The 11,819-nt window shown below is 43.8% G+C and overlaps 1 protein-coding gene across 1 annotated transcript; it reads right to left on the bottom strand.

Annotated features, from left to right (window-relative positions):
- Window positions 1-6,239: 6,239 nt before the first annotated feature.
- Window positions 6,240-7,142, bottom strand: LOC140173662 (uncharacterized). The gene has a single exon (XM_072198167.1). The coding sequence runs from the start codon at window positions 7,140-7,142 to the stop codon at window positions 6,240-6,242; it is 903 nt and encodes a 300-aa protein (XP_072054268.1).
- Between the last annotated feature and the right edge of the window lie 4,677 nt (window positions 7,143-11,819).

Consider the following 11,819-nt stretch of genomic DNA (forward strand, 5'->3'; position numbering starts at 1 on the left):
AAGCGTGATTGAATGAAAAAGCAGTAGTAATTGCATTAATCCATCAAGACACAGCAGAGCTCCTCACCCCCAACCATGGGGTTTAGAGACTCATGCCGTAGAAGGTACAATTGAGAGCGCGCCAATTGGGCTTTTGTAGCTCTAGAAAATTTACTTTGCGTGCAGGGAGGTCAGAATCCAACAGCATTTGCAGTCTTTTTTCAGCCTCTAAATTAGATTTTTGCTCAGGTCCCTCAATTTCAGCAAAAAAATACCTGAAATCACAGAAAAACACATAAACTCATAGTAAAGTCCAGAAATGTGATTTTTAATTAAAAACTAATAAAAACATAATAAAAACTAACTAAAACATACTAAAAATATACTAAAAAAATGTCAAAAAGCGTATAAATTATCCGCTCATCAACCGTCTTAGGTTGCAGGCGTGCCATGACCTGGGAAGCTCTCACCCGTCTAGTTCGAAAAGCCTGTAATAGCCTTTTCCCAGCACTTCTACGACTCGGTAGGGTCCTTTCCAGTTTGCTGCCAGCTTTCTTTGTCCCAATCGAATTGTTCTGATGTCATTTTGCATTAGGATGAGGTCATCCTCAGTGAAGGTCCGTCGTATTACCTTTTGGTTATACCTGGAGGCCATTCGTCATTTTAGCGCCTCTTCCCTTATCCAGACTCTTTCTCAGATTTTCGGAAGTAAGTCGAGCTCTTCCCTTTGAAGTTGGTGATTGGCTTTCTCGCTAAAGTGGATCACTCTAGGTGACCCTTGTTCGACCTCCACTGGGATCATCGCGTCCACTCCATATGCTAATCGGAAGGGTGATTCCTTTGTGGTGGAATGTGGCATCGTTCGATATGCCCATAGAACCTGTGGGAGTTCCTCAGCCCAGGCTCCCTTTGCATCCTGTAATCTCCATTTTAACACTGCTAATATAACTTTGTTAGCAGCTTCAGCTTGCCGATTGGCTTGGGGGTGCTCAACAGATGTGAATTGTTGTTTTATATTCAGGTCGGCCGCTAGTTTTCTGAATCCTGCGTCTGTGAACTGGGTACCATTGTCTGTAGTGATGGAGTATGGAACTCCAAACCTTATGACGATATTTCTATATAGGAATTTTTGACTTCTTTGAGATGTGGCATTGGCCAGGGGTTCTGCCTCGATCCATTTTGTGAAGTAGTCTATTCCTACTATGAGGAATTTGACTTGTCTTGATCCTTGAGAAAAAGGTCCGAGGAGATCGAGTACCCATTTTGCGAATGTCCAAGGTGAGGTTATGCTGATGAGTTCCTCTGGCGGAGCGGTGTGAAAGTTGGCATGCTTCTGACATGGTGAGCGTGTCCTTACAAATTCTGTGGCTTCTTTTTGTAGAGTTGGCCAATAAAATTCTGCCCGAAGTACTTTTTTGGCGAGTGCCTACGCTCCGAGGTGATTGCCATAGATGCCACTGTGTACTTCTTCTAGGACGTCTTTTGTGTTGGAAGTCGGCATGCATTTTAGCAGTGGTATCGAAATCCCTCTTTTGTATAGAGTATTATTTATGAGGGTGTAGTACTGTGCTTCTCGTTTTAACATCTTTGCCTCTTTCTCATCTGTGGGAGAACTTCTGTTCTGAGGTAGTTAATAATGGGAGTCATCCATCCCTGATCGTGACCTGTTATGGCTAGGACTTTTTCTTCTTCTGAGACTGATGGATTCTGTAGAATTTCTTGTATAAGGCTTCTATTGTTGCCTCCTGGTTTGATGCTGGCTAGTTTTGAGATTGCATCGGCCCGGGCATTTTGTTCTCGGGGCATGTGACGAACCTCGTACTCTCCGAGTTGCTCGAGCTGTTCCCTGGTTTTGTCCAAGTACTTTTTCATAGTGGGATCTTTGGCTGTGTAGCTTCCTCTTATTTATGAAGTAACTACCTGTGAATCACTGAAGATGATAAGTTTTTGAGCTCCAACCTCCCTAGCCAGCTTCAAACCAGCTATTAGTGCTTCATATTCCGCTTGATTGTTTGAGGCAAGGAACCCAAATTTGAGGGAGAGTTCGATTTGGGTCCCCTGGTCGCATTCAATTATTATGCCTGCGCCACTTCGCGCTTTATTTGAGGAGCCATCCACATATAGATTCCATTCTGCGGGGATTTCCGGTGTGTCTGTAAATTCCGCGATGAAGTCGGCCAGATATTGAGATTTGATGGCCGTCCGAGCTTCGTATTGAAGGTCAAATTTGGACAACTCGACCGCCCATTGCAAGATTCTACCTGCCAAGTCTGTTTTCTGTAAGATTCCTTTTATGGGCTAGTTGGTCCGAACTTTAATGGTGTGAGACTGGAAATATGGGCGAAGATGTCGAGATGTTATTATGAGAGCGTAAGCGAACTTTTCTATTTTCTGGTAGTTCTGCTCGGATCCTTGTAACACTTTACTGATAAAGTATATGGGTTGTTGTCCACTGTTGTCTTCTCGGACCAGTGCTGAAGCTATTACCCGATTTCTCACTATGAGGTACAAAATGAGTGGTTCTCCTTCTCGTGGCTGACTTAATATAGGTGGCCGTCCCAGAAATTTTTTGAAATCTTGGAAGGCTTGCTTGCATTCAGTTGTCCATTCAAACTCCTTTCCCTTCCTTAGAGTGGCATAGAAGGGGAGAGATCTTATTGCTGATCCAGCCAGGAATCTGGATCAGGCTACCAACCGCCCATTGAGTTGTTGTACTTCTTTGATATAAGTCGGACTTTTCATGTCGAGTACGGCCCTGCACTTGTCCGGGTTTGCCTTGATTCCTCTCTGTGTGATCATAAAACCCAATAATTTACCATCTTCTACTGCGAAGGTACATTTCGTGGGATTGAGTCGCATGCCGTGTCGTCTTATGGTGTCGAATACTTGTGTCAGGTTGGATAATAACATCTCTTCGTTTTGTGTCTTCACTAGCATGTCATCTACGTAGACCTCCATGATCTTTCCGATGTGATCCGAAAAAACTTTTTTCATTAATCTTTGGTAAGTGGCTCCCGCGTTTTTGAGACCGAAGGGCATAACAATGTAGCAGTAATTTGCCTTTGGGGTTAAGAAAGAGGTTTTTTCTTGGTCGGGTGGGTACGTTGGGATTTGGTTATATCCCGAGTATGCGTCCATAAAGGAGAGGTATTTGTATCCGGAGGAGGCATCTACCAGTGTGTCGATGTTTGGGAGCGGATAAGGATCTTTTGGGCAAGCTTTGTTGAGATCGGTATAGTCGGTGCACATTCTCCACTTCCCATTTGACTTTTTTACCAAAACGACATTAGCAAGCCATAGCAGGTATTTGACTTCTCTTATGAAGCCTGCCTCTAGTAGAGCTCATACCTGTTCTTCCACCGCTTGAGAGCATTCTGGTCCTAACTTTCTGCGCCTTTATTGTACCAGCCAAGATCCTGGGTAGACTGTTAGCTTGTGGCACATGAGTTTGGGATTTATGCCTGGCATATCTGTGGCCTTCCACCCAAAGAGGTCGGCATTGTCGCGTAGGAACTGTATGAGTGATTCTTTTATGTCCCCTTTTAGGAGTGTGCCGATGTTGGTTGTTTGGTCCGAGGTGTTCCCGATCTGGATTTTCTCTATTTCTCCTTCAGGTTGTGGGCGGAGCTCCTCCTGCCTCCGAACTTCACCGAGCTCAATTGTGTGGAATTCTTCTCCTCTGCCTCTGAGGTTAGACTTTCGTTGTAACAGCGGTGCGCCATCTTCTGATCTACCTTTATCGTGGCTAGTCATCCTGCAGTTGGGAACTTCATGCATAGATGCGGAGTCGAGATTATTGTGCCGAGCTGATTTAACGTTGCCCGACCTATTAGGGCATTGTAGGCTAAGCTTACGTCGACAGTGTTCTTGACTGACTTCCTTTTCCAAAAGTTGTGTGGAGTGAGATGTATCCCATCGGTTGAACTGGGGTATCTCCTAGCCCGAACAGGTTTTCCGGATATGCTCTGAGTTCTTTTTCTTCCAAGCCGAGTTTGTCGAAAGCAGTTTTGAATAAGATATTGGCAGAGCTCCCCTGGTCTATCAACGTGCGGTGAAGATTTGTGTTTGCCAATATAATAGTGATGACCATGGGATCGTCATGCCCTGATGCGACGCCGGATGCGTCTTCCTTGGTAACAGTGATCGCCGGGATGTCGGGTGCTTCCTCCTTTTCTACGACACGATATACGTCTTTGAGATGTCTTTTGTGGGATGATTTGGAGATTCCTCCCCCGGCGAATCCACCGTGTATCATGTGGACATGTCTTTCTGGCATCCGGGATGATTGCGCGGTTGGTCTGACATCTTCTGCTCTTCTTCTTTTCCTTTGTTTATCATCATGGGTGGCCAGGTATCGATCTAGCTTTCCTTCTCGTACGAGCTTTTCTATGACATTTTTTAGGTCAAAATACTCATTGGTGGAATGACCGCGGATTCGATGGTATTCACAATATTCAGCCCATTTTCCTCCTCCTTTTTTGCCTTTGAGTGGTCCAGCTGGTGGTATTTTTTCTGTGTTGCAAACCTCTCTGTATACTTCCACAAGAGACACCCGAAGAGGGGTATAATTGTGGTATTTTTTTATTTTCTCTCCATGTCGATCTTCCTTTTTTCTGGAATATTTGTCTTTATCCTAGGGGGTGAACCCGGCCTTTGAGGTTTCTCCTAACCGGGAGTTTTCCTCTATGTTGATGTATTTTTCAGCTTGTTCCTGCACCTCGTTCAGAGATGTGGGGTACTTTTTTGATATAGATTGACTAAAGGGCCCTTCTCACAAGCTGTTAATGAGGCCCATAATAGCGGCTTCTGTTGGCAAGTTCTGTATATCCATACATGTCTTGTTGAATCTTTCCATGTAGTTACGCAGGGTTTCCCGTTCTCATTGCCTGATTCCCAATAAGCTCGGAGCATGTTTAGCTTTGTCCTTTTGGATGGAGAATCTGGCCAGGAATTTTTTAGCCATGTCGTTGAAACTTGAGATGGACCTAAGAGGGAGATTGTCGAACCATCTAATTGCTATTTTTGTTAAAGTAGTTGGAAAGGCTTTGCAACGAACTACACCTGAGGCGTCGGTGAGACACATTCCGCTTCTGAAGTTACTGAGATGATGGCTGGGATTTGTAGTACCGTCGTATAAGGTCATGTCTGGGAGTTTAAAGTCCTTTGGGATTTTCGTCTTCATGATTTCTTTGGTGAATGGGTCTTGCTCCTTTCGTGTGTTATCTTCGGGAGTGGATCGGCTGGCTTTGGTCTTGACATCAGCTTCAAGTTTTAGGAGTTTGGTTTCCAGTTCACGGCGTCACCTTATTTCTCTTTCTAGATCCTTCTCAGCCTCTCGTTGACGTAGAGCATCTTCCTCAAGTTGTTTTAACCGATCTTGAATGCATCCAGGGCTCCCTCGTTTGGGGAGTTCTTATTGTTGATTTGGGGAGTATATTTTGGTGTGGAGTCCGCATTTTTATGCGGCGTTCTTTCTTCTAGATCTGAGGTATGATCATTGTCATGATCGTCCGCCATGGTAATGGGATGACTTCCGGGACCCCGACAACGGCGCCAATGATTCGGCGGTTACCTGAAACTGTAGGTCGATCTCAGACAAGATCTTCTGTACTGGTCGGAACGGAGGTATCCGATTTGTAGGACTTAATGGAGGTACTGATTCCTTCGTCTCCGGAGGGTGGGGGTACCTGCAAGGGACTCCGATGCTTAAGTTAGCAAGGGTATTAAGCAGGTATTGAGTAGAATTAGAGTATGAGTTATACCTAGGTGCTCCAGTGTATTTATAATGGCGTAGAGTGACCTTCTTAGATAAGATAAGTTAGTTATCTTATCTTATCTTTATCTCGTCTTATCTTTATCTTATCTTCAAGGGAACCACCCTTCTCTCTGTAGGCTTGGGCTGCCTTAGGATTTGGGGCATGTTCCTCTATTTGGGCCCTTTTTTGGGCTTTTCCGTGATTTGACCGAGCTCTTTGAGAAGAGGTCGGTTTGTCCTGACCTGAACAGGTCAGTCGCTTTGTCTGCAGAACATCCCTGGTCGGACCGCTCGACCCCGGGTATGAACAGGTATCAATGCTTGGGAGTGGATATGGGTGTTTGGGACATGCCTTGTTCAGGTCGGTGTAATCGACGCACATCCTCCACTTGCCGTTTTGTTTTTTGACTAGCACCACATTTGCCAGCCACGCCGGATATTTGACATCTTTAATGAACCCGGATTCTAGGAGGGCTTGCACTTGTTCTTCCACTACTTGAGCTTATTAAGGTCCAAGCTTCCTTCTTCTTTGCTGAACAAGTCGCGGATCAGGGTATACTGATAGTTTGTGCGGCATGAGTTCGAGATCTATCCCTGGCATGTCGGAAGCTTTCCAGACAAAGAGGTCGAAATTTTCTTGTAAGAGTCTTATAAGTTTTTTCTTCAAATCTTCTTTCAGATTGGCTCCTATGTTGGTGTTTTTTCCTTCCTCTTCTCCGACCTGTACTTCCTCAGTTTTTTCTCTGAGCTCAATTGTGTGCACCTCTTTGCCTTTTCCTCTTAGGTTTAAGCATTCATTGTAGCATTTCCTTGCCAATTTCTGGTGTCTTCTGATGGTTGCTATTCCCTCTGATGTTTGGAATTTCATGCAATGGTGAGGGGTGAATACCTCTGCTCCGAGCAAATTTAGGGTACTTCTGCTGATTAGGGCATTGTAGGTTGACCCCACATCGACGACTATGAAGTCGATACTCAGAGTTTTGGATTTTTTCCCTTTTCTAAAAGTTGTGTGAAGGGGTATGAATCTTAGTGGTTTTATTGGTGTATCCCCCAGTCCAAATAGGGTGTCAGGATAAGCTCTTAACTCCTTTTCATCCAACTCCAACTGATCGAATGCTGGTTTGAAAAGGATGTCAGCTGAGCACCCCTGATCTATCAGGGTTCTGTGAAGATGAGAGTTGGCAAGGACCATAGTTATGACCACTGGATCATCATGTCCAGGAATGATTTCTTGCCCATCTTCTTTGGTGAATGAGATAGTTGGGAGGTCGGGAGCCTCGCTCCCGACCTGGTAGACTTCCTTCAGGTGCCTCTTGCGAGATGACTTTGTAAGGCCACCTCCACCGAATCGAAATGAGGAATTGAAAAGTGAGTGAATTAATGTTAAATGGAAAGAGAAAAATCCCATAGTGAAAAAGTTAGAGGAAAGTGAAAATAATCAGAAAAGAGATCAAAAGGGTTAGTATGGTTAGAGTTTTGAAAAAGAAATTAGTAAATTAAAATTAGGGAATTAGTAAAGTGCGGGTTAAAGTAAGTGGCATAGAAAAATTCCATATAACAGTGATACACAGGTAAGAATAGAAGTACTTATAGTCGAACAAGAGAAACAGGGTGATGCTGATTCGAATAGAAATAATAAAATAAAAAAAAAGCAAAAATTGGAATCAGTGAATCACAAATGCAGTTTATGAACCAAGAAATCAAAGAGGATAAGAAAGTCTGCCATAGCATTCATGAAATGGGCTGGGCAAAGGAGAGTAAAACAGAGTTCAGAAATGCCAAACCAAAACATGAATGAAAATAATTTTCAAAAAAATTTGGGCAGCATTCCGGCTAAAATTGGATTATCCCAGAAAATAAACAGCAATCATATCAGTTCATATGAATTAAAATAAAGCAAGCTGCATGTACATAGATATAAAAGAAACATAAAAAAACTCAATGTAAACAGCAGCAACATACAAGAAAGCAGCAGATGAATCATGAATATAGCAGCAACAGATTTGCACATAGGATAAAACAGAAGTAAGAACAGTGCAAGGAGACAGACCCAGATCCACTAACCACAGCCTAAGCTACCTAACAACCTAAAAATCCACTACAACATGCAAGTCTAGCTATCCTAATTATGAAAAGAAACGGAAAAAATACAGAAAAAAAATGTCGAACGGATAAAAATGGTTGCGTGTTGCGGAACCTGGTAAGCGGAAGGGGTGGAACAGGGAAGAAGTGGCTGCGGCAGCGTCCGGTGCGATGGAGGGCGGTGCTCGCGGTGGCAGTGGCGAAGAGGGAAGAGGAAGAGGGGGAAGTGAGAAGAAGGGAGGGAAAGTTATTGGGGCGGCGGCGTACGGGGTGGTCGGCGGTTTCTGGGTGGTTGGCGGTGGCGGCCGGGTGGTGGTTGGAGGGAGAGGGAGCAGAGAGGGAGAAGAGGATTGGGGGTGGGGGGGCTGCACGACTGATAGGGTTCGCGTGGCTGAGGGGGTTATACTTTCGAATCCACGCGGCCGTGTGGGGCACGCGGTCGCGTAGTTGGGGCGAAAATGGGAGTGAAGCGATCGCGTGGGGCGCGCGATCGCATGAGAGGGGGGAAAGAAGGTTGACGCGATCATGTGGGGCTCGCGATCGCGTCACCGGAATTCGTGCTAAACGCACGACTCCAGCGCCGTTTCAGCGCAACTCTCTGTCTCTTTTTGGGGTGATGTGCAATCCATGCGACGCGATCGCGTCGCTCACGCGGTCGCGTTGGGTTGGTATTGTGCAAGTGACGCGATCGCATGGGGCATGCGATCGCGTGGGCCAATTTGCACGAAACGCACAAGGGCCGCACAATTCCAGCCTAACTTTCTGTTCGTTGGATCCTTACGCCGATATATATATCACGCGGCTGCGTGACTCACGCGGTCGCGTGGGTGGTGTTTTCGCAATATGACGCGATCGCATGGGGCATGCGGTCGCGTCGTGCAAACCTTTTTTTTATGCATGAAAAAAAATGCAGAATACAATGACTATCATGAATGTTTTGCATGATTCCAGGTTTAATAAATTAAAACGAAAAAGGAAAAATGAAAGCAATTAACAAGGAATAAATTAAAAAAAGAAGCGACCATACCATGGTGGGTTGTCTCCCACCTAGCACTTTTAGTTAAAGTCCTTAAGTTGGACATTGGAAGAGTATCCTGTTATGGTGGTTTATGTTTAAATTCGTCCAAAAATTTCCACCAGTGCTTGGAATGCCAATAGCCTCCGGGGTCCCAAACTAGGCATGTGAAGCTTCTGAGCAGCTTTAAATATATTGTTCGGCTCCCAGGACGACAAATGTCAGAATAAACTCCAGGATTCCAAGCCTTGCTTTTAAATCTGCCTCCGTCCTGATCTACATGTCTCCATCCGGGCGGTTTAAAAAGTAGAATCTCACCGTGGTGACCAAACGTTCTCTATGATCCGTGCAATTGAGTATGATACCAATCCGTGTACTTCGAGGTGAAGCGTGGAACCTTATTGAACCTTGTGCACCAGCTCTGAGTACGAGCCATTTTCCTCTTACTCTTAAAGTCGCAGAGAGTCTAAGCTGTCCATCTGTTTCAAGTAAACCATATTTAAGTGAATAAGTAAAATTGTAAGTTAAGGATTGTACCCACTTGAAGCTTGTATTAGGTGGTAGTAGCCTTGGGATAGGTGTTTCTGGTGGTTCTGTAAGTTCTACTCCCTTGTGCTCTTCTGTGAATTCCTCTACTTCTTTGCAATAGTCCTCAATTGTATCTGTGTCCGAGTCAAAGTCTTCTATGTCTTCCTCATCACTCAAGTCATAGATTGGAGGTTGAGAGAAATCCACCTCCGCATCATCTTCATATTCACTTGGGGAAGATTCTTCGGTTTCAGAGAGTTCACTTGCGGACGCAAGTTCATCACCAAGAGAGCTAGACTTGTGAATATCATCATCAAGGGAATTTGCTTCTTGGATTATTCCGTCTGATTCCTCGTAAACAACTTGCCTTGGAGATTGTACAGTATCTTCCTTAGCATCAACTGTAGCATCCTGGACGGAGTTTTCCTCAATTCTGGATTCCCAAGGAAGTTCAGCATCGCCTAGATCTTCAACCAACTCTTCTTCTTGAACAATGACAGCTTCTTCCACTTGTTCTAGTACGAATTCATTCTCTGCCTTGTCCACTGGAGTCTCTAGTATTTCTTTCATGCTACGCTCTTCATCGGGTTGTCCACATGGAGCTGTGGTTGATCCTTGTATATTTGAGCGTTTAGTGGCCCATTGGATTAGTGCGTGCTCCAATTGTTGAATGGTTGTTTGAAATTTAGTTATTGTTTCTTTTAGACGATCTTCTGCTTCGCGGTTTGCTGGACTTAGACATGGTACATAGGGAAGTGGTGATGACTGAGAATGATTGGATTGGTATTGGGGTAAGGAAGGATCATATGATGGCGAATGGTGACGAGAAGCTTGTGAGTGTGGTGGTTCAGGTTATGTTGAAAGGACGGTTCGTATGCACGGGGTGGGGCTTGTTGGTAGTTACAAGGTTGTCCACCATGTCTTTCAACTGGGTATGCACGATAGAATGGTCTTTGTCCAGGATATCTCGGAGGGTGTTGCTGCCAAAAGGGTTGATTAGATCCTCTTGGTTCCATCCATCCTTGATTGGTCTGACCTTGATGCACATTCCTGCTGTAACTTCTAATTCCTTTAACAATATTAGAACCAAACTCAAAGCGAGAGGGGTGAGAGTTCATAGTAGCAAATAAAGATAAAAAGGAAGAACGAAAATAAATAAACAAGCAAAAGAAAAATATTTACAATAACCAATAATAAGTCACACGTTAGCAGTTCCCCGGCAATGGCGCCATTTTGACGTTAGGATTTTTGCCAGTAAAGAATGTCATAAAAACATTTGCGTTATAGATATAGTCTCTAAACTGACAAAAATCCCTTCGTACAAACGTTTTGGGTGTCACAAGTAACAAACCCCTTTAGAAATTGTTAACCGAGTATTCAAACCTCGGGTCGTCTTCTCAAGGAACTGCGAGGAAGTATGTTCTTATTATTGGCTATAAAGGTTGTGAATTCGGGGTTTAGAAGGTGAGAAGCAAGTGATTTAAATGACAAGTAAAGTAAATGGCAATTAAAAATAAATAAATAACTGTAAAACAACTTTTGGCAAGATAAGGGAATTTAGAGGTCTAACTTAGTTATCTCTCTCAACTATAATAAAAGTTGAATCTAAACTCCACTTGGTCAACCTTTACCACGGCAAGGAAAGTCAAAGGACTAATTAAATTGACCTTTGAATCCTAATTATTTTCGAAGAAAAGGTTGGGATTATTCAGGTTCAGCTCAATTAGCAAGATAACGGTTATTAATTATGTTGAGTCTAATAACTGTTAAGTTACTAAATTCTTAATCAGAACCAAAAGGGGAAAAAGTAAAATTGCGGGAATAAAATATCTTCAATTCGTAAACAATGATAATCATAAATTAACAAGAGCAATAATAAACTAAAAATACCTCAATATCATTAATTCAAATAATAATCTGGAACATGGAATAATTCATAAATTAAATTATAAAAGTAAATGATCAATTCAAATGCCGGAATAAATAATTATGGAACTAAAATAGAAGAACATTAAAACCTGGATCCAGAGTTACTCTTAAAACAAGAAGAAATCCTAAATCCTAAAGAGAGAGAGAGAGAATCTCTCTCTAGACTAAATCTAATTCATGGAAAAGTAGAATTATGCGAGCTTTTTGAATGGATGCATTCCCCCACTTCATAACCTCTGGTCTATGCCTTCTGGACTTGGATTTGGGCCAAAAAGGGCTTTAGAACTCCCTGGTGCGTGTTCTGTAATTTTCTGGTGCGTGGCCTCTGTCACGCGTCCGCGTGGATCACGCGGTCGCGTCATTCGGAGCTTTTTTTTGCCACACGGTCGCGTCAGTCATGCGACCGCGTCATGTGCGTTCTACTAGAGGCCCGCGGTTGCGTCAGTCATGCGGCCGCGTCGCTGCTGATTCGTGCTTGACACGCGATCACGTCGTCCATGCGATCGGGTGGATACCAGTTTCCTTAAAGCT

The sequence above is a fragment of the Arachis hypogaea genome, chromosome 6 (assembly GCF_003086295.3).
Source record: "Arachis hypogaea cultivar Tifrunner chromosome 6, arahy.Tifrunner.gnm2.J5K5, whole genome shotgun sequence".
In the NCBI taxonomy this organism is placed as follows: Eukaryota; Viridiplantae; Streptophyta; class Magnoliopsida; order Fabales; family Fabaceae; genus Arachis; species Arachis hypogaea.